Source organism: Camelus dromedarius, chromosome 7 (genome assembly GCF_036321535.1).
Source record: "Camelus dromedarius isolate mCamDro1 chromosome 7, mCamDro1.pat, whole genome shotgun sequence".
Lineage (NCBI taxonomy): Eukaryota > Metazoa > Chordata > Mammalia > Artiodactyla > Camelidae > Camelus > Camelus dromedarius.
In genome coordinates, this window is record NC_087442.1 from 73,658,213 (window position 1) to 73,685,518 (window position 27,306).

The 27,306-nt window shown below is 39.4% G+C and overlaps 1 protein-coding gene and 1 pseudogene across 4 annotated transcripts in view; one reads left to right on the top strand and one right to left on the bottom strand.

Moving 5' to 3' along the window:
- The window catches only part of MAGI2 (membrane associated guanylate kinase, WW and PDZ domain containing 2), a 1,119,445-nt gene that overhangs the window by 936,257 nt on the left and 155,882 nt on the right, over positions 1-27,306 (top strand). For all 4 annotated transcript variants that reach the window (XM_031454751.2, XM_031454752.2, XM_031454755.2 and 1 more), the window contains one exon: positions 23,638-23,669. In XM_031454751.2, the coding sequence (XP_031310611.2) occupies positions 23,638-23,669 (32 nt within the window). The remainder of the gene's footprint in view (positions 1-23,637; positions 23,670-27,306) is intronic.
- Positions 7,683-8,132, bottom strand: LOC105093003 (small ribosomal subunit protein uS19-like; annotated as a pseudogene).

Below are 27,306 nucleotides of genomic sequence, written 5' to 3' on the forward strand. Positions count from 1 at the left end.
TGGCCACACTGCTTCCCACAGCGTCCTGCTAGATAATTATCTTTTCTCTCTAAACAATGACTTTAGTCTAGTTCCCTGACTAAACACTTTTAAAATCTTGCAACCAAAGTAAATTTGAAACTATAAACCCTTTGTTGGATTTGCAAGAGTGAGAAAGAGGTGTCTGGGGCACAGTGATGTTTCACGAGTAAATGGGGAAATTGGATAATGGGCCGAGTAGGGCTGAGCGTGAGTCCTGTGGGGAGCAATTAGCCTGATGAGGAAGCCTTGGGAGAGCCCAGACAGACTAGCAGAGAGAAATAAGGGGGACTGTTGACCTGTCTTAGGGATTTAAATCTGATGGCCATTGATGGGGCAGAGGACAATTTTGAGAAGAGTTGATGTAGTCAAGGTCAAGGACCAAGGAAGGCTTGTTAGGCAACTTAGCAGATGCTCAAGATCAGAGAAGCAACATGGCAACATGTCACAGTGACCCAGGGAAGAAATGTGCATGTTCGGCACAGGTGTGGTGGCACTAGAGAGGTCAGAGGACCAGATACAAGATATGGATTTTACCCTCAGCAGCTGCTCCTGTCTGCTGGTAAATCTCTATGTGACCCTATGCGTGAAGCACCTAGCACACACTGACACTCAATAAAGGTTACTTCTCTACTATGGTGCGACCACAGGGGCACTGAATGGGGGACCCTGCCCCACTTCTGCCATTAATTAGCTATGTGACCTCATGGTACATCTGTGAAATGGACTAGAGAAGGACTAGAGAAGATGTTTGCCTCAGTCCATCCTAGGTCTAAAACTCTGCAATTCTATTATTTTACAGTCTCATAGTCAAGTTATTTAAGTTAATGTGTGTCTCATACTGAAATATAAGCTGGCTTCCCCTTGTTCTGATCTTCTGTTGAAGGGAAGTGGAGTACATTAGCCATACTAATGAAAAAATAAGTTAAAAAAAGATAAAATATTAAAATATATCATTTTTTTCATAATGATTATCCCTGGTTTTTTTTTTTTTTTATTTAGTAAGCATTCATTAAATGCTTGAAAGTATCCATTAAACATCTGTCACCTTAGTAGGCCCTGGGAATGCAAAGACAAATATGATCCCTGCCCTCAAGAGACGTCTGTTCTTACATTCTAGTCAGCACAGAACAGACTGTGGCACCTGACGGACACAGTGCTCTGAGTGCATCATACACTCTGTACTGGCCTGAAGGAGACCTAAGAGTCCTTTCTCTTTCTGAGTTTGAATCACAGCCTTGATGTGGTCTCTCTTATGTCCTTTTTTCCTAATGTAAAAGCATCTAACTGCTTCTTAGATGTACTGGGTAGCATCAGGGTAAGATTTTAACTGGATACTATTGAATTGCTTTTACAATAAAACAATTTTATAATCCTTAAATTAAAAAACAAATGTCCCCAGTATATTTCAGGTGTCATGAGAGGGGTGCAGCCAGGACACCATGGCAGAAGGGAAAAGCACAGAGACAAGACTGGTCAGTTCTACCTGGAATAGAAAAAGTAGTGAAACCATTGGTGGTTCTTGGGCTAAGGCTTTAAAGGAAGCAGTTTGTTGCCAGGCAGATGGCATGAGGAGGGAATTCCTGGTAGAAATGGGCATGAGGAGGGCAAAGATCGAGCTGTCAGACTCCCAGGTATTGTGGCACAGATGGAGAGAGGGATGTGAGGTGAGGCTGCAGGTGCAGGCAGCCAGATCCTGGAGCAGCTCGGGTGCTGAGGTGGGACTTCATTCTGCAGCAAATGCGACTCCAGTATAGAAGAAAAGAGATGCTCTCTGTGCTTACATTCATGTCTTAAAAAGATTTCTCTAGCATCAATAGAAAGGATTATTGGAGAGGGCAAGAAGAGAGGAATGGAGTGAATATTTCCAGGTCATATACATAGTGTAGGCAAGAAGTTATGAGGTTCTGGAGTTCTGAATCCAACAGTAGGAGCAAGGATGAGAGGAGACATCAGTCCACGAGATATCAGGAATATGGAACCTATAGGACGGTGGAATGTAGAGAAGACTAATTTGGGGTGATCCCCAGGTTTCCAGCTTACAGGACTGGGTGGTTGCTCATGCCTTTTACGGATTCAAGGTAGAGCAAGTCTTAGGGGAGACTGCGTTTATTATTGGATGTGAGCCCCGTAGAACGATCAGTGCAGATAGAGATGGACACTTGGGCTTGGCCTCGAGGGAAGGATGGGCTGATTTAGAAGCAGATGTAGAAGTCTTAAAAAAAAAAAAAAATAGAAGCCCTGAGGATAAATAACAACTCAGCTCAGGGGAGTGGGTCAGTAAGAGAAAAGGGGGCAAGGACAGTGGAAGCAGGGGTAGCGGACTCAGCAGCAGCATGTATTACCTTGTCTTTGCAAGTAAGCTGTCCATATGGACAGCACTGGGCCTGCAGTGGTCATCCAATAACTGTTCTCTTAGTGGTGAGTGAGGAAATGAACGAGCGAGTGAACAGTTGAGCGAGAAACAAAGTACACATAGGGCTGAGGAGTGCAAATAATAGAGGTCAGGACGAGGAAGACAACCCTACACATTATTCTCACACAGACAGAAACTAAAGCCACAGAGTGAAGGAGACCCCAAGGGAACACGTGTAGAGTGGGAAAATAAGGACTTAGGAGTGACTGATCTCATTAAAAAGGTTGACACTGCAGGTTCTCCACGCTCCTCTGTAAAACGTTAGTCATCATTATTCAGAGCAGCCCATTGGCAGGAGCAGCGGCTGGAGTCACAGTCTGACCTTCAGCTACACGGGAGGAAGATAATGTTCTAGTTCCCCTTCACGTGGGAGGCGGATGAGGACAGAGGAGGCATGAAACACGGCTGTGATGAAGTACCAGATTCAGCAGGAGCAGGCTGCCCGCTGGGGAGAGGCACCTCTTACTGTAAAGCATGGTTCTCCTCTGGTTAATCTCATGAGGGAAAAATCTAGCCGCAGCCTATCCAGTCCCCACTGAAGCGTTTAGAATCTGAGGTGAGCATGAGCCCCACAGCACTAATGTGGCTGCAGAAAGCAAACCAGACCCATTGAGTTCCTAGGCGGGTCCAGGTGACACAAACGTGCTTTATTTATCACGTGTAGGTAACAGAAGGTGGCTCACACTCTTTCAAATTTGATTTGTCTTTACATAGTGAGGCCATTAGAAACCTGAAAGGTTCCATCTTTTGTAGGCATCTTTTCAAGTGACTTGAAGATAATGGGAAATTACTCAAAAATAAGCTGACAATTTAATGGAACTCAATTCAATGGAAAAGTATTTATTGTGGGATCACTAAGAATTAATTTTTAAGAATAAAGGTAGTTCTGCCAATGCAAAATGTGGTCCCTGCCTTCACTAGTTTCCTTAAGAATAAAACAAATCAAATCATTTTTTTTCTAGCTTAGAGGTCAGGTAGCAAGAGGACTGTTTAAGAGCTGATTTACCCCCTTCTCTGAAAGATCTACATCACTTCTGATGCTCATGCACACCTAGTGCTTAAGTCGGCTCTGTGATGATTCGATGAGACATACTCTGTGTTCACATCTGCAAAATGAGAAATCAGGTGGCTGGAAGGTCCCCTGTGGCTCCAACATGCTACATAATAGAAGCAGGGCCCAAGCATGGCAACTGCTGACAGCCCAGGGGACTTCCTTTCATTCTATCATCTCTGAGCTAGGATGATACAATGACATTTTGGAAAACTTCAGAGCTGTGAAGGGCTTTGTTCTCCACCCAGCGTATCTGACTCCTTCAGTTCCAGATGCCTATGTCTATCCTGCCCTTCCCAATTATCCAGCCTGCCCTTCCCAATTATCCAGCCTGCCCTTGTGGGACTTCACAAGGTCTCTGCATTAGCTTTCTCTCTTAAGTAGAACGGCACCTTGGGATGATACCCCCTCTGGTGGTGTCTCCAAGGAGCAAATAAAAACATAATAGGTCACGACGCATCTAGTAACTCTGCTTTCACCACTACAGCCCCCAGTATTGTGCGCCCACAAAGTGGTCACAGCTGCTGGCCGTTTCTGTTTCACTAACTGTAAAACTGTAAAAAGTAATGCCCAAATAGATATCACAAGTCTATTTGCTGATCTGGAAGACCTTGGACAAGATCATAGTAATTAACCAGTCTACTAATTGCATAATGATCTGTTAACCTGCTATGATAGAACCCTAGATTTGGAGTCTCAGACGATGTGGGTGAGTCCTGGTTCTGCCACCGCCCTCTTGCATGCCTATAGTCAGGGCACCATCAGAACCTCAGTTTCTTCTGTGAGATGTGTTTGCTCATTCCTTCCCTGTCTTCTTCACAGGGATTTTATAAGGAATATGACATATACCCAAAACTGCCATTTAAGTGTACACTGTTAAATGAGATTTTTCTCAGAAATTAATATTTTTAGTATTGGTAAATGCATTTTGACATTTATTCATTCAACAAATATTTAGTGAGCACCTTCTATATGCTAGGTACTGTGCTAGGAATCGGAGAATCAATAATGAAGAAAAATCCAGGTGTGAGCCCTGCCGTCAGGGAACTTTCAGACTCATGGGGGAGAGAAAGAGTCATCACAGGAAGCTGTACTCTTCCCAATTAGTGGTCTCAACTGTGGAAATGGGAGGAAGGAGGAGTGTTGAGAGGTTCATGAAACTGAGGCCGGGATTTGGCTTAGAAGTAACGCTGGAACCAAGATCTAAACCAGGTGCTTAGGGCAGGGAAGCAGGTTCAAAGACCCCATGGTGAGAGGGGGCCTGGAGGGTCTGAGGGACTGAAAGAGGGTCCCTGACACTAGAGTGAAAAAAGGCAAGGGGAGTCCAGAGCAAGGTGAGGCTAGAAAGATGGATGGGAAACAAATGTTCTGTAAAGGATTTTTCACCTTGTTCTTATGAGTGCTGGGAAGCTGATTACAGGATTTTAAGCATAGGGACAGCATGATAGGATTTATGCTCTGAAAAGATTACTGTGACAATATTGTAAGTAATAGGTGGAACCAAGTGCAGGTAGATTTGCTGCAGTGGTTCAGGCAGGCCCTGATGGGAGTCTGGACTCCGATGCATTAATGGAGATGAGATTTGAGGAGCATTTAGGAATAACCACAGGACTTGAAATCAAGTTGAATTGCAATGATATAAGTTGAGATATATTTAATATTGTACTTACTCTTGGACTCAGCAATTCAAATCATGTCTCAGAGTAAATGGTGATGTTTTCCTCATTAAGACATTATGACAGATGAATTACACTTTTTTCCCCACTTGCTTTAATGACTTTATTTTCCTCCAAGGCTTTTTTTTTTCAGTGTTATTGAGGTATAATTCACAAATAAAATTATACATCATGGTGATTTGACATACATATACATTATGAAAGGATTCCTCCCATTTAGTTAATTAACACATCCATAGTTAACACTGCACTGTGTAATGAAATTTGCTAAGAGAATTTAAATATTCTCACTACCTCCACAAATAAAATTACACTTGTTTCCACATTGACACTATGACCAAGCACCGATCTATTGAACGCTGTCTGCCTTTGATCCTTTTTTTTTATTTTCCAGTTAATACTGTGACTATTTTTTATGTATATTGAGAAAAAAATTAGCATGTTTACTTGAAACACATGGCAGAATGACAAAGCTAATGCCTATAACTGCTGTGCCTTTGAAGTTTATCCCAGTCTTATTCATAACATTAATTGGAGAATTCTCCCATAAACCAAAGGCACTCCACATGTTGTGCATTTTGAAAGGTCAAATCTGTGGAAGAATTTATTATATTTCATTAGCGAAATCTCACTCAGCACTGATATTAATAAAAAATAGTCTCCATTTTAAAGCAGGGTGGTAAATACATGGCCCGCACACTACCCCTCTTTCCTCCCATTTCCACGTCTGGGATGCTGACTGATAAAGATTCGGTTTTCTACTGAGCCTTTTGAGAGGCCTCCTCAACACAGCACTCCAGGCAGCGCTGGCAGGAGAGTTGGAACACATTTATCATCCTCACTTTAACAGTATGGAAATCCTTTGTTCCCAAAAAATCACTCTAAGTACCTATTTGTTTAGGTTTTCCTCCCCCAACAGATATGGTTTACCCCTTTTCCTCAGTGAGATCTGCTATTCCTTATCTTCCCAGCTCGCCTGAGCTCCCAGGCAGCTGTGGATGTTTCCAGGAAACTAACCGTCCTGCCTCAAACACAGGAGTCTTACTCTCTGCATCAGAACTTTCTCTGGCTTTACAGGTGAAGCACCTTAAGCAGAGACAACCCAGAAACGCTGGGGAAGGTTGACCCTCTGGGAGAATAGTATTCAGTGAGGAGCAGTCTGTAGGAGAGGAGGGCCAAGCACGAATGCCCTGGCCTCGCCACTCCTCCACGGTAGGGAGGTTCTGATGTGTGTTCGTGGTGACTTCTCAGAAGATCCACAGGGCAACTGAGTCCCAGGTACTCATGGTGGTTATCTGCTCGTTAGTATTTCACTTCCCTGGTTCCCTTTCCTCATTCTTCATTTCTGCTTCCTAGGGTCACCCAAGTCCTCATGTCAGGGTCTACTTTTAGGAGAACTCAAACTAACATGTCTTTCATCTTCATGTTATGTAAAACAGATTCACAGATGGCAGTGAGTGAGCTTCCTCCTGATGAGTTGGGAACTGAGGCTTAGGCTCTGACTCTACACACCACAGCAGACCCAGTAAAACCAGCTTTCCTTCCTTTATGGAAAATCTTGGGGGTAAAAATGGGGGGGGAGGGCGGTGGGAATAAACCAACTCAGTTGCACCAAGAATTCCCACCATAAAGCAAACAATTTTTAATCTGTTTTGTGATTGAAAAGTATTCTCTAAGGGCAATTCTATGAGGCTATTTGTACTTTTATCTCCACCTGCAGTGCTTAAGTGATGCTAATCAGGGACACCAGAACCTTAAATGAAGATTTCAAGCCTTAGTTGGTTAAGTTAGCTGAAACGGGAGATAAACATCAGTTCTGCCTGTATTTCAGACCTTAGTTTATAAATATATAAATAATGTATAAATAAAAAGTGTATGTTAAATATGTGTATATAACATAGACAAAGAGAACAAAATTGTTCTTTGTAAGTTCTATTTAAGATGACATCAGGCCAAAGAATCTCCTATATGCTTTCTCTCAGTATCTCAGTAAAGTGCCAAGATGGCACAGAAAAGAATGTCAGGGATTCACAGATTCTAGCAATGATAAGACCGCTTAGGTACTGCTTTGTAGGGCAGTGAGAGTTATGTTTAAATCTCTTCCCCGCCGAACAGTTACTCTCTTTTGATTACTACTCCCTTTCAACCGATTCTAAAATCTCCAATCCCAGAGCACAGTGTAGCACAAAGAGAGGACATGGTAATGAGAAATTGTCTCCTGGAGCAAGTAGTGCAATTACGTTAAGCACTGAGGATGGAGGCAGAGCTCTAAGAAGCTTGTGGGTAGTACATAGGGACCATCTCAAATTTTTTACAACACAAATGTTTCTCCCCAAAACGAGCAAACAAAATTAGGAAGTTGTGTCAAGAGAAGGCTCCCCACAGTCCAGAAAAGCTAAGCTACACGGTTGCCAGTGAAAGCCCGGCTACAAGCTGTGCACACGTGTTTGCTATTGTGTGAAATCCTAAATGGGCTTTTTTTTAAAAAAAGGGTAAGTCTGTGATTTTATTGGCCAGCAGGCTACTTGAGGGGGTTGAAGCGGGAGGAGTGGGTGGCCCGGATGCCAGGCGCGCCGTGCTTCGTGGGCTTGTAGGTGATTGAGAACTCGCCTAGGTCGTCGTGGCCGACCATCTCAGGCCTGATCTCCACCTGGTTAAAGGTCTTGCGGTTGTACAGGCCCACCGCGCTGCCCACCACCTCGTGCAGGCTAATCAGGCCGCGCAGGTGCGTCTTCACCACTTCCGGCTTCTCCGTGGGCGGTGCCTCCCTCTTGGCCTTGCGCAGGCGCTTCAGCATTCAGTGCTGCTTACCCCGCAGGCGGCGGTTTAGTCGCCGCCGTGGCTGCGCGCGGTACGGCTGCGTCAGGGGCTTGTGGGACGTGTGCAGCCGCTGGTCGAGGGCCTCGCCGCGGCGCGTGAACTTGCGGGACGTCCGCTCCTCCTTCTGTCCCACCGCCGCCATCTTGTCGGCTCCTCGGGAAGGGAAAATGGGCGTTATTTCACACAGTCGAGTGAGCTGCCGTGGAGACTGTGCGCCTGAATCTCGGTAAGGCTCCCGTTTTAGAAAAAAATGAAAAAAACTTAACCTTAGAGTGGAGCATATAACAAAAAGTTAGGCATATAAGAAAGGGATAATTATTATCATCCTTGAAGATCAGGAGGAAGACATGACACTGAAACAGATTTACTGGAGACAACAGTAGAAACTGAGAAAACAGGCTTGGACTCCTCAAATGCTAGAAGGTTTAACTTTTGGAAAAACAAGTGGGTGGAGCAGGCTGAAATGCAAAAACCAAGTAAAGTGACACTTAGTGAAGTAAAAAGGCTGTAATAAGCAAATCTGGGGGCCAGAAGTTACCTCAGAAGATCAAGACGCTTATTAGAATCAGAGGTAGAACTGACTCTGCAAGAAATTTAACGGTATAAGGACACTTGAGAAGTTCCCCAGTTTTACAGAGCAGCAGGCCTCCAGCTTTATTCCATCTCGACAGCACTCACGTGAACAACACTCTTCTACCAGTAATGTTGTTCTTGATAGAGTCTTAAATATGATGCCAGGCGGGTGTAGGGGAGGGCACAAGTCAGACTAACCGGGGGAGGGGGAGGGGAAGTGAATGTGAACCTAGAGCTTTGACTATAATCCCTTGGAAGAGGGGGAAAGGCACAGCCTACTTTTGGTAAGTATTATTGGACAAATAAGCAGATAAAGAAATTGTAAAGAAACTGAAAAAAAGAGAAGTCAAGATCAAGTCTACAAATAATAGAATATCCTTTGAGCAGTATTTCTCAAATGTGCATGTGAATCACCTGGGGACCTCGTTCAATTACAGATCTGTTCGAGTCAGGCTGGGGTCTGAGTCTGGGTTTCTGTCAAGTTCCCAGGTGAAACTGATGCCACAGGTCTTCACTCTCACTGCAGCTTGAGTAGAAAGACTTCGGATAAAACCTGAGCAGATGCACTGTCTATATTCCAAGAATAATTAAGTAAAACAAGTTTACACTCAGGCATAGTATAGTGATTTACGAAGCATGTAGAAGGATAAAGGAAACAGTATACCATTATTCAGGGAAGAAAATGAAAGGTTACTTGCAAATAAGCAAAAACTGAGTGGATCCAGGCTTGCCTCCAGCATTATGAATGTCAGAAGACAACAGAAAAACCCCACGAAGTTTGAAAGAAATAAATTGTGATCTAAGAATTCATATGCAAATTCTATAAAAGATACCATGTATTTGGGTTTTCTATTGCTGCCATAATAAATTACTACAGCCTTAGTGGCTTTAAATAACACAGGCTTAGTATCAGAAATCCAACACAGGTCTCACTTGCTAAAATCAACATGCCAACACAGCAGCATTCTTTTCAGAGCCTCTTGAGGAGAATCTGTTTCCTTACTTTTTCCAGCTTCTGGAACTGGTGCAAATTGTGGCCTTTTTGTTCTGTCTTCAAAGCCAGCAATGGCAAATTGATTCCTCACGCCGCTATCTCTGTCTGCAGCCAGGAAAGGTTCTCCACGTTTAAGGATCTATGTGATTGAATTGGGCCCACCTAGATAATCCCAAATACTCTCCTCATCTCATGGTCCTTAACGTTAATCATATCTGCAAAATCCCTCTAGCCAGGTAAAGTAACATAGGTACAGGTTTTGAGGATTACGGTATAGACCTCTTTAGGAGGTCACTAGTCTACCTAAGACATCAAATATATGCTGTTTCTGAAAAGAAAAAAAATTTTTGCTATACATTACATCCTTGTTATTTATTTATTCTTTTATGTGTTCATAGTCAGTTTACAATGTGTCAATTTCTGATGTATAGGATGTTTCAGTCATATGTATATTCCTTTTCAGATTCTTTTTCATTATAAATTACTGCAAGATATTGAATATGGTTCCCTGTGCTACACAGTATAAATTTGTTTATCTGTTTTATATATAGTAGTTAGTATCTGCAAATCTCAAACTCCCAATTTATCCCTTCCCACCCTCTTTCCCCCTGGTAACCAAAAATCTGTTTTCTATGTCTGTGAGTCTGTTTCTGTTTTGTAAATAGGTTCATTTGTCTCTCTTCCTTTTTTTAAGATTCTGCATATAAGTGATATCATATGGTATTTCTCTTTCTGGCTTGCTTCACTTAGAATGATGATCTCATTTGCAATGTTGCAATGTTGCTGCAAATGGCATTATTTTAATTTTTATGGCTGAGTAGTATTCCATTGTATAAATATGCAACAACTTCTTTATCCAGTTACCTGTTGACGGACATATACATTGTTTCCATGTCTTTGCTATTGTTAATAGTGCTACTGTGAATGCTGGGGTGCATTCAAATTAATACTTTTCTCTGGAAGTATGCCCAAGAGTGTTACTGCTGGGTCATATGGTAAGTCTGTTTTTAGTTTTTTAAGGAATCTTCACACTGTCCTCCATAGTAGCTGCACCAATTTACATTTCCACCAACAGTGTAGGAGGGTTCGCTTTTCTCCACACCCTCTCCAGCATTTATTATTTGTAGAGTTCTTGTTGATGGCTGTTCTGACTGGTGTGATGTGATACCTCATTGTAGTTTTGATTTGCATTTCTCTAATAATTAGTGATATTGAGCATCTTTTCATGTGCCTGTTTGACATCTATATGTTGTCTTTGGAGAAATGTTTATTTAGGTCTTCTGCCACTTAATGGATTGAGTTGCCTTTTTATTTTCTTTTCATTTCTTCTTTTTTTTTTTTTTTTTTTTTTTTGGCTGTATGAGCTGTTTGTATATTTTAGAAATGAGTCCCTTGTTGGTCTGTCTTATTTGCAAATATTTTCTCCCATTCTGTAGGTTGTCTTTTAGGTCTGTTGATGGTATCTTTAGCTGTGCAAAAGCTTATGAGTTTAATTAGGTCCCATTTGCTTATTTTTGCTTTTATTTCCATTATTGTAGGAGCTGATCTGAAAAAAATATTGCTGTGATTTATGTCAGAGTGTTCTGTTTTCCTCTAGGAGTTTTATGACATACATGTAGTTTTACTTTTAGGTCTTTAATCCATCTTGAGTTTTTTTATTTGGTGTTAGAGAATATTCTAATTTCATTCTTTTATATGTAGCTGTCCAGTTTTTCCAGCACCATTTATTGAAGAGACTGTCTTTTCTCCATTGTATATTCTTGCCTCCTTTGTCATAGATTAATTGACCATAAGTGTTCAGGTTTATTTCTGTACTTTCTATCCTGTTCCACTTATCTATGTGCCAGTACTATATTGTTTTGATGACCATAGCTTTGTAGTATAGCCTGAAATCAGGGAGCATGATTCCCCAGCTCTGTTCTTTCTCATGATTGTTTTGGCTATTTGAGGTCTTTTGTGTTTCCATATAAATTTTAACATTTTTTTGTTCTGGTTCTATGAAAAATGTCATGGGTAAAAAAAAAAAATGGGGATTTGGGGGGTAAAAGTTGGTAGGGATTGGCTAGAATCTGTATGTCACCTTGGGTAGTATGGCCATTTTAACAACAGCAATCTCCTATCCAAGAACACAGTATATATGTGCATCTGTCTGTGTTGTCTTCAGTTTCTTTTATCAGTGTCTTATAGTTTTCAGAGTACAGGTTCTTTGCCTCCTTACGTAGGTTTATTCCCAGGTAGTTTATTCTTTTTGATGTGATGGTAAATGGAATTGTTTCCTTAATTTCTTTTTCTGATATTTTGTTGTTATTGTATAGAAATGTAACTGATATCTGTATATTAATTTTGTATTCTGCAACTTTACCAGATTCATTGATGAGCTCTAATAGTTTTCTGGTAGCACCTTTAGGATTTTCTATGTATAGTATCTTGTCATCTGCAGACAGTGACAGTTTTACTTCTTCTTTCCCAATTTGGATTACTATGTTTTCTTTATTTTCTCTGATTGCTGTGGCTAGGACTTCCAAAACTATGTTGAATAAAAGTGGTGACAGTGGGCATCCTTGTCTTGTTCCTGATCTTAGAGGAAATGCTTTCAGTTTTTCACCATTGAGTATGATGTTAGCTGTGGGTTTATCATATGTGGCCTTTATTATGTTGAGGTATGTTCCCTATATGCTCACTTTCTATAGAGTTTTTATTATAAATGGATGTTGAATTTTATAAAAAACTTTTTCTGTATCTTTTGAGATGATCATGTGGTTTTTGTCCTTTCTCTTGTTGATGTGATATATTACATTGATGTATTTGTGTATGTTGAACCACCCTTGTGCTCTGGGATGAACCCCACTTGATCATGATGTATAATCTTTTTTATGTGCTGTTGGATTCTGTTTGCTAATATTTTGGTAAGGATTTTTGTATCTATGTTCATCAGTGATACTCGTCTGTAATTTTCTTTTTTGGTGGTGTCTTTGCCTGGTTTTGGTATCACGGTGATGGTGGCTTCATAGAATGAGTTCGAGTGTTCCTTCCTCTGCAATCTTTTGGAATAGTTTTAGAAGGCTAAGTGTTAACTCTTCTCTAAATGTTTGGTAGAATTTGCCTGTTAAGCCATCTGGTCCTGGACTTTTGTTTGTTGGGAGTTTTTAAATTAGTGATTTGATTTCAGTACTGGTAATTGGTCTATTCATATTTTCTATGTCTTCTTGGTTCCCTGGTTCAGTTTTGGCAAATTGTACCTTTCTAAGAAATTGTCCATTTCCTATGGGTTGTCCTTTTTGTTGGTGTACAGTTGCTCATAGTAGCCTCTTGTGATCCCTTGTATTTCTGTGGTGTCAGTTGTTAATTCTTTTTCATCTCTGATTTTATTAATTTGGGCCATCTTCCTTTTTTTCTTAATGATTCTGGCTAAAGAGTTATCAATTTTGTTTATCTTTTCAAAGAATCAGCTTTTGGTTTCATTGATCTTTTCTATTTTTTTATTCTGTATTTCATTTATTTCTGCTCTTATCTTTACAAAGTCTTTCCTTCTACCAATTTTGGGTTTTGTTTGTTCTTTCTCTATTTGCTTTAAGTGTAAGGTTAGATTGTTTATTTGAGATTTTTCTTGTTTCCTAAGGTAAGCTTGATTTGTACTACTCCATCTTCTAGCTCACTGATCCATCCTTCTGCCTCATTTAGTCTATTCTTGGTTCCTTCTAGTGTATTATTTATTTCAGTAATTGTATTCTTCAACTCTGGTCATTTTTGATATTTTCTAACTTTGCTAAACACTTGGCTCTGCATCTGTTCTCCTCCTGTGTTCTCCAGTCATCTTCACAGCATTACTCTGAACTCTTTCTCAGATAGATTGTGTAATTCCCCATCACTGAGTTCTTCTGGTTAGTTACGTTTCTCGACCTTGGAGGAGTGGCCCTCTGTCTGAGACGTCCTGTGCATCCCAGCATTGCACTCTTCTCTGGTAACCCAAGGGCCAGATTCCAGCTAGTCCCAGGGTAGAGTCTGCCTTGCGTTCGTGGATTCCTTCCACAGGCTGTGGGACTGTTTTCTTACTTCTGGTGTCTGCCTCCTGGTGGGTGAGGCTAGACTAGAGGCCTATGCCAATGGGAGCAATTGGTGCTTGCCTGCTGCTGGGTGGAGCTGGGCCCTGGTCCTCTGGTGGGCAGGGCCTTGTTCTAGAGCTTGTTTAGAGGTGGCTGAGTTCTCAGGAAGTCTGCTGCTGTGTAGAGCTGTGATGGGTTGGCCTGAGGCATCTCAGTGCTTAAGCCTAAAGGCTGTTGAGTGGGACCGGGTCTTGGCACTAATGACCCCAGCAACATGTCAGCCTCCAGGAAAGCTCATGTAAATGAATAACTCCCCAAATGTCTGCGACCAGCTTTTATGTCCCCAGGGGGAGCTACAGCCAACCCCCACCACTGCATCCACAGGAGACCTTCCAAAACCTGCAGTCAGGTCTGGCTCAGGTTCCTATGAAATCATTGCCTCTGCCCTTGGTCCTGGTGCACATGAGATTCTGTGTGTGTGTCCCAAGAGTGAAGTCTGTTTCCCCCAGTCCTGTGGAGCTCCTACAATTAAGCCCCATTCTAGGGTCTCCTCCAGATGCTAGAACCCCGGGCTGAGGAGCCTGATGTGGGGCTTAGAACTCTTACTCCTGTGGGAGGGCCTCTGCAGTATAATTTTTCTCCAGCTTTGGGTTGCTCACCCGGGGGGTATGGAGCTGGACTTTATCGCGTAAGTGCACCCCTCCTACTGTCCTGCTGTAGTTCCCTCTTTATGTTTCCAGTTAAAGAAGATCTTTTTTGGTAGATTCCAATCTTTTTTATTGATTGTTGTTTAGCAGTCAGTTGTGGTTTTTGTGATCGTGAGAGGAGGCGAGCTTGTGGTCCTGCTACTCAGCCATCTTGACTGGAACCCTGTTTCTGAAAAATTTGAGGACATACACTAACAGAGGACCACAATTCAAAATCCCAAACTGGGAAATAATAAAATATAAGGAATTGTGATGAGCATTTAAACCAGGTTAGGTGGTTAAGTCTGAGTAATCGTATGAATAGTCATAGGAAAATCAAAAGTTAGAAAAAATTCATTTAAAAATTATAATAATTATTAACTAGGAATACAGTTTATAACTAGAATACAAGAACTGTTGAGTGAGGTTAAAGTGGGCTACCTTTCTCCTCTAATCAGGATAGAAGGAACTTAATGGAAAATTCTAATGGGATGAAAACAATGATTTGCTTTGTTTAAAGCTAATCAAAACAAGCCATACTTCACATAGCAAAAGGGAGCTTAAAAAACCTTAAAAGGGAGCTAAAAAGAGCAAAAAAAAAAAAAAAAAAGCCTAAAACAACGAAGAGAAGAAAATAAATGCATCTGTTGTGACAATAAATAAATTGTTGAACACCTTTCTGAAAAGCAGACTTCTGTTTTGTAGGAAAATAATTCAGAATGCATCAAAACCATTAAATGGAACAGTATACCATTTTAAATTGATAAAAAGTAAAGTGCACTTTTATTTAGTTCCCACTACAGTAATTCCTATTATTATGTTTACTTTGTTACAGATAAGGAATCTGAGCCTTAGAGAGATCAGAGGACTTGCTCTTGGCTACCTGGGTGTGAGTCACAAAGCCATGGTCTCATTCAGAGCCCAGTAGTTAATCTTGGTATATATGCCTTCCCATGCATACGTGAGACCACATAACTTGTGACAGGTAGAGCTGGGACTAGAACCCAAGTCAGTTTTACCCCTAATTCTATGTGTACAACCTCTCCACTATACTGTCTCAGAAATTGTTTTTCTGTTTATATCTTTGCCTCATCCCCTTGAACCAAACATTTGATACAGGTTATTTTTGTTCTCTCCTCCAGTTTCCCTGCATAACCAGAACCCCTACAAATCCCCACTGATTTTGCCACTTTGAGCCGCTGTGAGTAAACTCTCCTACCCAGTCCTATCCCCGCCCCGTGGGGTGGACCCTGGGGGTTTCCCCCATGGATCTGCTCCAGCCTTTTAATAAGGACTTGGCTGCCCCTTCTCTTTCACTTAAGGTTAACTCCTGCCCTTTGTACTCTAGATCCCATCCTCCTTCATCTCCTCATGAAATAATTCCACCAGTTATACCCTTTCCTCCTGAGTCTTCAGACTCTGTCTCTGTTCAGGCACCTTCTCATCTGAATGTATGCTTATTCTGAAAGAAGTCTTTCCCTTCATGGGGGCTTTATTTCCCCCTAGGCACTATGCCACTGTCCTTTCAACCCCGCAGCCACTTCTCAGTTCCATTTCCTCCTTCCCATTCACCGAGACCTATTCAAATATGATTTCTGCCTCTGCCATAGCAATCAGGTGCTTCCACTGAAGCCACTTGTCACCCTCCCATTTGGCAAACCACTTAAAGCCTTGTTTCTTGAGTATTTCTGTTAATACTTTACTTGGCTCTCAGTTACTTCTCAGATGCTTCATTTATTCATTCTGAATACCCTGAGGAGTTACCTTTTCATGCTACACTACTGAGCACCAGATGAGGGAGCCAACTATAATTGCATGACTTCAGCTAAGTCGAAATTCACTTTGGTTCAAACTTCAACATGTAATTCAACTACATTTGAATTCAAACTCACAAAGGCACCTCACACTCATTTTGCCCATAACCTAATAACTCTGTTTTGGGGGTAGGGGGTAATTTTATTCATTCATTCATTTTATTTATTTATTTATGGAGGTACCAGGGATTGAACCCAGGGCTTAGTGTATGCTAAGCACACAGTACCATTTGAGCTATGCCCTCCCCTCTCCCATAACCCAACTCTTTAGACTCCACTCAAAGAAATCTCTTTCCTATATTTCTTTTTTTTTTCTTTTTTATTTTTTTGAAAACTCCTTCCTGTATTTCTTACCTCAGCTAATGACACCATCATCCATCTAGTTTCCCAAGTTAGAAGTCATCAGAGATTTCATCTCCTTGATACCACTCCTCCACCCCCAGCAAATCACCAGGCCTCATCAGTTCTTTTCTCTGTCTCTTTCTTACTACCCTCCTCACTCTTCACTACTATCATTAATTCATTCAGGTATATCTTTTGAAGTATCTACTATGTGTCAGGCATTGTGCTAAGTACTGGGAATACATTGGGAATAGAATAGATCTCTCCCCTAATGGAATTTATACTCTAGTTGGGGAGATAGGCATTAAACTAATAATCTTACAATATAATTACATACATGGGAGTTCATAAATGTATTTATAAAAATAGTGATGAGTGTCATATAAAGAAACAATACAGGATGCAATGAAAAATTATAGTAGAGAACTTTGATTTAAAATAAAAGGTCAGGGACATCTTCCCTGAGGAGGTAATATTTAAGCTGACACATAAAGGAGGAGTCAGTTTGATGAAGGGTTAAAAAGGGTAGGCAAATGAAGGAGCTTGTGCAAAGGCCCTGTGGTTAGAAAAGCCTGGCATATTCAAGGAATTTCAGTCAGTGAAGGGTAGTAACCCATGAGGTGTCTGGAGAGTAAGCAGGGGCAAATGTATATAAAAGGCCTTGAAGGTTTTGTGTTTTATCTTAAATGCCGTGGGAATCCATGGAAGAATTTTTAAGTGTGATTGGATTCTGTGGTATCAGCAAATTTGCGGTTGCTTTGGTTGAGATAAGAGATGCTGGTGAGTGTGGATTACAGTGGTGGCTGTGGAGATGGAGAGAAGTGGATTTGTAATATATTTTGGGGGGAGAAAAGACAGAATTTGGTGATAAGGAAGTGAGGGGGACAGAGAGGTGAAGAATGACTTCCAGGTTCCTGTCTTTAGAACTTAGAAAAAGGCAAGTGAAATTTTCTAAAATAGGAAACACAGAAGAAAAAATGTGGGAGAGAAGATCAAAAATTTCATTTTGTTGAATCTGGTGCTTGTGAGACACCCACAAGTCAATAAATATTTACTTAATGTTGGTGTAATTTAATGATTAAATTTAAGGTCTTTAATTTGTCTTAAGTTACTTAAAGATGTTTCTAGACGGGTTTCTCAAAAAAAAAAACTGTTATTCATTTGTTATTAAAAAAAAATTACTCTCAGAATTGGAATTTTGTATTTGCCAGACTGATATGCTTCCACATTTCCTTTGCCAACTGTTTACAGGGCACCATAAACACACAGAGCAGTTTCTCTCTTCATGGACCTTGGTCTTGTTCAGAACATAAAGAAAAATCCCTTTGTAGTTGCCAATATTTTCTGCAGGCCTCACCTCAGTCTGAGTTTTAGCCTCCCTGACACAATTCTTCCCCTTCCAATCTGTCCCTTTATTCCCGTTCAAGGCTGTTCACCTGGCCTGCTTTATTTTGAACATATCCTTTATGTAACTGAGTTTATCAGAAGACAACATGTGCAGGCTTATCCTTTCTAGATACTCATTGGGATTACTTGAAATTGTCGGATGGCTCTCTCCATAAAGAACAAAGCCCAGGGGAAAATGGCCATTTGAAAACAGCTTTATAGTGTTCATGAGAAAAAGACTTTTATTTAAAAGATGCAGAAAGAATCATTTTTGCAGCATTGCAGAGAAAGCCTCAGCTCTCCACATAAAAACAGATTCTCTAGTCCAAAGATGGCAACTAATTTGAAATTTTTTTTGCAAATTGAATATTTTGCTTGACTGAGACATGGTAATGTGAGGTGAGGGTACCATCAGCCGTGTCTCTTAATGGAAAGATCGTTTCTTAGCCTAGGTCAGTTTCATTAAGAAAAATTGCTCTTGTACTGATTTGAAATAGCTTAAACAAATTATCAAAAGGAACTGCGGGGCTTAACTCATTTAATGAATTTTAATAGGAAATACATGATCAGTCAAAAACCCAGAAAAAAAGTGAATAACACTAAACTAGTTTTAATGGAAATTAGGTCATTACCCTGCTGACTTACATTTACCGAAAGCTGAATTTTTGATAGAAAATTTGCCAGGCTGTGGGAAAATGGGAGGATCTTTAAATTAAAGATTAACTTTATTAGTGGTATTTTTCTCCCTTAAATTAGCCCTAACTAGAGATTTGTAAAAACCCTGGGGCTTTTTTCCCCACTTTGGAAAACTTAAAAAAAAAGATTTCCTTTATTGGAAATTTCTCATAGTTCCTGAAATATTTTCAGAATATACTAGGATATGAATCTCCTTTACTGCTTACAGTCCTTTATAAGGAAGGATAACTTAAGAGGTGGAGGGTCTGTGCAGGTGTCTAAGTGAGTTTCCTGTGCTCCCGCAGGATGTCACAGGGACAGTGAAAAAAATTAGCTTTCCTTTTCCTCCCTCACATTCATGTGATAGGCACATACTTTTGTTCTCCCTTTCTTTTTTCTCCTCTTTATTGCTTTAAAAAATTTTTTTTAAATTTAAAATATACATAAAATCTGCGGTATTAACCACATTTAAGTGTACAGTTCAGGAGTGTTAGGTAGATTCACATTGTTGTGTCTTCCTTGTTTTTTCAAGCAAAAGAGAACACATAGCTTTTAATAACCCAGAGCATGGACATCTTCAGTGAATCAGGTCTTTAGTTCAGAGTGTTTGCTATACCTTTTCCATTGCTTAAAAAGAAAGTGTTTCCCCTACATCTCTGTCATTTTTAGCAACTGTAGAATTTTCTATGGAATACATGAAACTAATGATAGTCTTCAAAGCCAGAGTCATATGTTGTAGCAAGTACTTGAGTAGAAGAAACCATTTCACAGTTCTGCAAATGGGAGTTCAGTATATCAAATCGAGTATAGAGGCACACAGAAAGATTTAGTCCTGTTTGGGGTAAGTTTCTAGAAATCCCTAAAAGTTGCCTTAGTGTTACTCCAAATTAAAGATACTGCAGTGGGACTCTCTGACTAAGTTGCTTTTCATTGTATTTTGATCCCTCATTTGAATGAGAGTGGTTTTAAGAAAATACGTTATCTTGTGATGTGCCCTGTGAAAATAATAATAATAATAAAAACTCTTCACAGACAGCTCACAAATGCACACTAGAAAGGGACTGTCCCTTCAGAGCTGTGATAAATATATTGATATTCTTTCATTTTAGATACGGAGTCAGAAGTAGTTTCTGAAAAAAGCCACTTTTTGGAACTTTCCTCTTGGGGAAAGGCAGAGTTGCTAAGCAGTCATCAAACAATTTGAAAATGGTCCCTTGTGACACTGACCTTGGTCATACAGAATTCTGCATCACAGGATACAAGACGTCAGTCAGGGTTACTGATGAACAGGCAACCAACACAATGCAATGATTTGCATAGCAAATGGAATGTTTTCATGTTTCTCCCAAAACAAGATTCCTAACAATAAAACATTGGAGGGGGTGCAAGAAAAGGAGATATTAAGTGTTTTCTGGATTTTTACTTAATTGAATGGATATTACTTACAGAAAGGATTACTATTATGTTTTTATTCTTAAATGGTTAGCCAGGTCGTATATAAAATGTTTCCCATATAGGGTATTCAGATTTAGCAAATAAAAATACAGACTTCCCAGTTAAATTGAATTTCAGATAAACTGAATTTCAGATAAAAGTAGTGTAAGTATGTCCTATGCATTATATACATCTCATGCAATCAGTATACAGGATATGCTAAAAAATTATTCATAGCTTATCTGAAATTCAAACTGAACTGGGAATATTATATTTTATCTGGCAACCATATGATTTATTAAAAAGTATATTTAGTTGACATGTAGAATTTAATTTAAATGTCAATACGAAGTCTGTGTTGTCTTTCCTCCTCTTCCATTTTGAAGAACTGGAATTTCTTGTCTGAGCTATTTGCACTGTGCTTCTATTTCCCTGCCCATTGTGCTTTTACATGCAGAATTAAAAATACATTTTAGTTTTATTTCTTGTTCTAAAGAAAATAGATTTTAGAGGTCTCATGTGAAAAGATACATGCACCCCAATGTTCATAGCAGCACTATATACAATAGACAAGATCTGATTCAGTTTTGTGCTTTACAGTAAATGCATCAAAATTTTCTTATTGGCTGCATCTAAATTTTCCCAATTATTCTCTTATTTTTTCCTTTTAAAAATGCCCCTGCTCATGTTTCAGTTCGCTCTTAACTGTACCTTAAGGTCTTTCACTTCTGTCATCTTAAGAGTCAGGATTAAATAAATGTTTGCATTTGTACACACATGCACAAACACCCATCAACAAATCATCAGTATGGAAAGCAGGGGTCAAGTCATTATAAAGAAATTTTAATTCCACAAAGAAATTTATAATATTCCACCTTCTATAGAAGTAGGGGAAATAAAGGCCAGGAAAAAACCCCTGAAATATAAAGGAACCTTCACTGTTATCTTAAAGAAAAAGCTCTTTTTCTGTGAACTTGGTTTTTTGAAAAGGACTGTCAGCTCTGAAAGGCTTAAGAGAAAGTTAGCTCTGTCCTTCCTGTTCTTCTCTGAAGATAGGTGGTGAGACACCCAAAAGTAACAGTCTTAACAAACCAAGCCTGTCTTGGCTTCTGTGATCTATGCCAGACCAGAATGATTTTAGAAAAAGAAAAATTGCAGAAATGAAGATTTTAAAGTTTTTATTTTGTTTTTGGTGTTTTTTTCTTTCAGCGTTAACTGGAATAGGCTAGATTTCCTAGAGGGAGTCATCCCTACAAAAATGGTCATATGTGTATAATATATAGTAATTTAACCCACACTATTATGGTATTCATGTGGCTCTTCCAATGAAGTTGAGCAGAAAACTGAAGATTAATCACGTAGAACACCTGACCTTATCGATTAATCGGGCCAAACTGAGTATATCCGAAATAGATGTTTTCTGTTCATCTTGATTTAAAGGTTTATAGCATAATTAATAATTTGTCAAGGAAACATGAAGAGCCACATTAAGTTATTTATTTTTAAGGAAATCTATTCTGATACTGTTTCTTGCCACTGAAAATTACTTTCTCTGAAGGAAGCAGCTTCTTTGTGCCAATGACTCAGAAAGGACAACTATTGCTTCATGACTGAAGCCCCCTTAGCACAAGTCAGCATCAGACATATTTCAGAAACTGCCATAATGGGAGCAGTAGAGAAGTCCTGGGTCTTGCCAATGGTTTGAGGTCAGACTGAATGAAGCAACCTTAAAAGGAGGGGAAGCCAAAGTGCCTGTGATGAAAGGAGGTCGATTTAAACAGCTCTCTATTCTTGTCTGATCTTGACCAATGTCCCTTTTATGCCATTTTAGTTCTGGCACCATAACTGCTGAGAGGTCCAATGATTACACATTTTCCATGGTAGGAATAATCATCTTTTAAGATAATACCTCGTGTGGAGATGAGAGCTTTGTAATAAAAGAACCATTTTCAATACATCTGAATCAAAGTCTAAGAAACTCCGAGCACCTAACAAAAGTAAAGTAGCAAATATTTGAAATCCGTTTGGGCACTGAAGGAAGAAAGTGACGATGACACAGAGAAAGTAGAAGAAATAATTGAATGTTTTGATATTGTGAGAATGTGTAAATGACATCTTTTCTCAAAAGAACTGTTGCCAGCAATTCTGTAAAGCAGCAAATAGATCTTACTCTTTCTTGAATATAACGGTTAATTGGCCACTAGGTTACAATGCTTTTCACTTTATAATTGGTGGTCAATTTGTTTTCATTTTCACTTTACAGAATGAGTCAAGGAGATAAATGTATGTATTTATCTGTAATTTTACTCTCAGCTATTAACAAAATAATGTGATGAAATCCTTGGAATTAAATTATAACCAAACCACACATTGAAACGAATTGTTTTCATTAGTTGGAAAGAGATAGAACATACATAGAGAGGGTACAAGAAAGTGAGTGAATTCTAGCAACCAGTCTCCTTAGGTAAAATAGTTGTTATACTTAAGCATTAAGTTTAACTCTGTGTTCCAAGGAAAGCTAAGAAGCATGATGTATTATATAACTTCACTCTTTCCATAAAATGCAGCATCATTTCTTTACAACGGTGTGTCAGGGTGCAATTAGTATTTACCCCATATGTGAGTTGGATTTCTTCAGCATCTAGATAATTGTGTGTCCAAATTTCTGTAGATATTTCCTATAAATGGGTTATGGTTTTCAACTATTCCCATTTTGTACCAGTCCCAGTTTTAAAGGTTATGAACATTATGTGGCATGTTTGCAGTATTCCATTTTTACTGAGCATTTTGTCAGACACCACCTAACATTAACATGAGTGAAATCATTGAAAGATGGAAGATATTATATGAAAAGATAGTAATTTTGGTTTGTATGTAAGATTGTGCTTTGGCTTGCTAAGATCAATATATGATAAAATAATAAAGGGGGGAAAAAGAAAAGAGAATGAATCTGTCCGTTACTTTTAATTGTCTTAAAGATCATTTGGATCACAACAGAATCAGTCCAGTTGTCACACTGTTTGTGATGACTGAAAGAACTCAATACGTTGAAAAAAGCACGGCTCTGATACGATTCACTCAATTAACAAACATTTTGAGCTGCTTCTTCATGAAAATCTTTGTACTAACACAAGGGTAGAGGGATAATAAAATAGATATCTGCTCTAGAGAGGATCTCAGTGGGAGAACAGGCCCATAAACAATTATAATAGAATCAGATTTGTAATATATGTATATATAGTATTTTTAAATTGAGAATTAATGAAGGTTGATAGATTTTAACCACATAAAGCAAACATATAAAGTAGAATTATTTATTATACTAAGCAAAGATAATAACCTTTAAAAATCTAAATTTCTATCTATAGTCTCTTCCTCCATCTCTCTCTCTCTCTCTTTCTAGCACAGAAATCCCTAAGGATGACTCAATCTTAGATCTTATAAAGCGGCTGATCTTTCACTATATAGTTACTTACCTTCTCTGGGCTTCAGAATCCTCAGCTGCCAAAGAAGGCAGTATTCCCAGAATTGTCTATATAATTCCAATAAAATTATTTGGACACCTTGAAGAAAACTGTACAGCCACGCAGAATTTGTTGTTTTCATTGTTGTTGATTTAAAGTAACTTGCAATTATCTTAATATCATGCCACTCGTAAGTGGTAGTGGGATATATTTTCAAAGTTTAAATACTGTTTTCTTTATTACAGGTTTCTTTTCTCCATGGAAAACTCCAAAGCCTGTAAGTTGGAATTATTCTGCTTCTGTCTTTATTGCTAGTTACTATTACAATTTTACTAAATAAGAGTTGAATTGGGTAACCTGAAAATCTCTTCCCCCTCTGAGATTCTGTGATACTAGAAGAACAAATCCTCTGTGTAGGAATAACTTGTCTTGTTTTCCTATGAAGACTCTTCTGTCTGTTTTTCAGTATTCTTACACAATGAGCATTAACGCTATTCGGTGTGGAGTATTGAAAATAGAAACCTTTGTTTTTCCCTGTCAGAAATAGTATAGTTTTTATAACAATGAATTTTTAAAAACAGTGCAAATAGTAGGCCCAGAGGTCTTGACCTGCAAATTAAATCTAGTCCACCAGAAATTTATCTGGATATATATTTGTATGTGCATATTTACATTGTAATGTACACAGAGGTAAATGTGTATATGTCTCTGTGTGTGGAAAAAATATATATATATATATTTTTTCCCACCAAACCTTACAGTCACTGAAAGTGCTTCTGAATCTTCAGAAAACTAGTGATCTCTGCCATCATTAACCTCTCTTGGCCTAGTTTCTTTATGAATCATGTTGAAATTTTGATAACAATGACAATGGAAAGACTGATGGATTTTAATAATCTTCTTGTGAGGCAAGGTTAGCCAAGTTGCCTTTGCAGCTAAAGATGATGTTTACTTGGCATTAGATTGAAACTAGTAATTGCTCAAGTCCCAAAAACTGGGACTAGTTTTCTGGGATCCCATTTTCTGCTGTATTAGAATAGTCAACCCTGACTGGACTGGCTAAAACCCATGACTGGAAGAGAACTGTATCCAAGTGATTCAAGTTAAAAACAAAAATAAAAACAAAAACTCAGGGAATCACATCTTTCATTTACTTCTTTTCTTTCCTCTCACAGTAAGCAGGTCAGGTAAAAGTGGCCTCTATTCTAGCCAATGAGTAGGGAATTCACAGGTTAATTTGATCCTCCTCTTATTTCCTTTACTGAAGGGAATATTTAACTGCTTGATTGTCTCATTTTAGAAATGGAGGTAATATAATTTTGCATACTTTTCAAGTGCAATAACTGGCTCAATTAAATAACATGGCTTGAAAATAGTTTGAAGACATGTAAAAATGAAATATTATTGAGCCCCAGAATATGCCTGAGCTCCAGGGTTCTCTCAAAGAGAGACGAGATGGGGAGCTGGATGAGAGGCCGATGCTGTCAGAACATTCTCACCAAGCATGTCCTTATTCAGGATTTAGCTCATCTGGTCCACAGAGATGGACCAGATGGGAGACCTGATCCTTCTTGGGCTGAGTTAAACCACTTAGTGATGCATGTGACTTTGAAAAGAGGTATTTTAAAATGTTTAAAATGAAATGTGTTTTATCTTGACCAGAATCAAAATCATTCCTTCCTATTACCACCAAAGTTACATCTGTGCTCTGTAGTTATACATATCTTTATCTAATTTAACAAGGAATCTTGCAACCTCATCATGGTGCTACAATTATGCAATCTAGTGCTTTCCTTATATGTACCACATTTACACAAATTATGCCATTTGGCATAATTACAGCATTTGCTGTCATTACAGTAATTACATCTGTACTCAATAATTCCAAAAAAGGTTTTATAGAACTCAGTTTACAATTAATCCAGAACCCATACCTCCCTACAAAAGCTAAGGCTTGGACTTCCATCTCCTAGGCTAAGTGAAAAGAGAGGACAATGATGTAATGTCCTCCATGTGTCTGTCAGAAACTCCTCAGACTAGGGACTAAAATGATAGGCCTTAAGATGAAGGCTTGGAAAGCATACTGACTATGTTCAAATTGGGCTTCTTTTCCTTATTAGCTGTGTTACCTTAACTAGCTGCTTAAGCTTTCAGCATCTCAAGCTCATCTATAAAATGGGGACAGTAGTAATACTTCTCCCATACGATTACTGTAAAGAGTCTGAGTTAATCCACATTAGGCACTTAAAACAGAGTCTCTACATGTTAAGCTCAAAAGTATAAATTACTCTCATCCTAGAAAGCAGACCTTCCATGCAGAAGCCCTTAATAAATTAATCACTCTACAAAATGAACATAGTTTGCAAAACTATTCACTTAAACAAATATATAAATATATACCCACAGTTTTTGGATTTATACACAGCTCTCCTCTGAAGATGATTGATAACATCCTTAGTTAGGATAAGGAGATGATATCCTGAGTGAAATCTCTTCTCCTCCTGGTTATGTGCCACTTCCTCATCCTCTTTTGTCCTACTGATCCACATTTTAAACTGAGCCACATCAAGAGAGTCACTTCTGTTTAACAAACAATATACTAATTGTAGTGAGTTCTCATCCTCTCCATCTGGAAAGAATCCAAGTTCATTCTTGAAATATTGTATCAAACTAAATGCCTTTATCGCCCAGCCTTGCCCTAAAATAGTGAGGGGGCATATTTCGACTACCCCAGCTTCTACAGGAAGGAGTTTTCATGGGGAGGGAGACTTGGTTTGTTCACAACTCCTCTGTTTCCAGTCTGCAGCCTAGAATCAGAAGGTGGGGTTAAAAAAATTAATCTCACCATGATCAGATTTTTCTGCTTTACAGTTTGATACCCCATTGTGGACCTTGAGTCCACACTGATCATTTTTCATTACTCTAGTGAGGTGTTTATAGATATTGGCTGAGGTAAGGACACCACTGGGGCTGGACAAGACTCAGTCAGAAGCCTCATTGAGAGGTAAACGCCTGGCAGGTAACACAGCTCGTGATAGATCAAGGGCAGGAAGACACTAAGTGGAGCAAGTGGCCGAGGGGATGGGATCAGAATCTAGGTGGTTCTTGAAGATTGAGAGGAACAAGTATGAGCACAAGGTGTCCCAGCTGGAAAGCGAAAGTGCAGAGACCAAGTTATCTAAGAAAATAGGAAGAAGTCAACAGAGGGCACCCTTCAGGAGGTGCTGTCAGATCAGCACAACAGCCCCACTGAGCAGGGGGTGACCTCTGACCCCAGGGCAAGGGGTTGCCCCATGGTCTTCTGGGTTGGAATGAAAAACTCAATTTGGGGATGGAGGAATGTAGGGCAGTGAGTCTACTTTTTCAGTAACTTCATGGACTCTGGGGTCTTATAGAACCCTGACAGAGTGACTCAAGGGTTGATGAATGTCACAGCTAGATGTGAATGCTTTACTAAGCATGAACTAGACTCTTGACGAATTCCTCCATCTCTGCTATATAAAAATTGTAGAATTTGTCAGTATGCCACAGAAACTTTTTCCAAACGGTACCCAGAGCATTATCTATTCTGTAGTTTTAAGAGTGTTTTTTAGAATACTACTGTTTGACCTGAAGTGTGTCTTCTCCAATGACTGTACGTGCACAGCACATGTACCAGCGAGATCTGTGTGGGAGTCAGATGACCCTCCAAGGAAGATGGGAGGGAGAAACAGTTGTTTGCTGAAGTCCTCTGATGACAAGTGAGATATGACAGCACCTCATATCATATTTCTAATTTATTTACTTTTTAGAATTTAGTATCTTATGTTTGGAAACAGAAGGGAGAAAGTCACAGCCAGAATGCATCCGCATGGTGCCTAAAGTCAGTTAAAGTGAAAAATAAAAAAGAATATGCCTTTAGCCACAAATGTGGG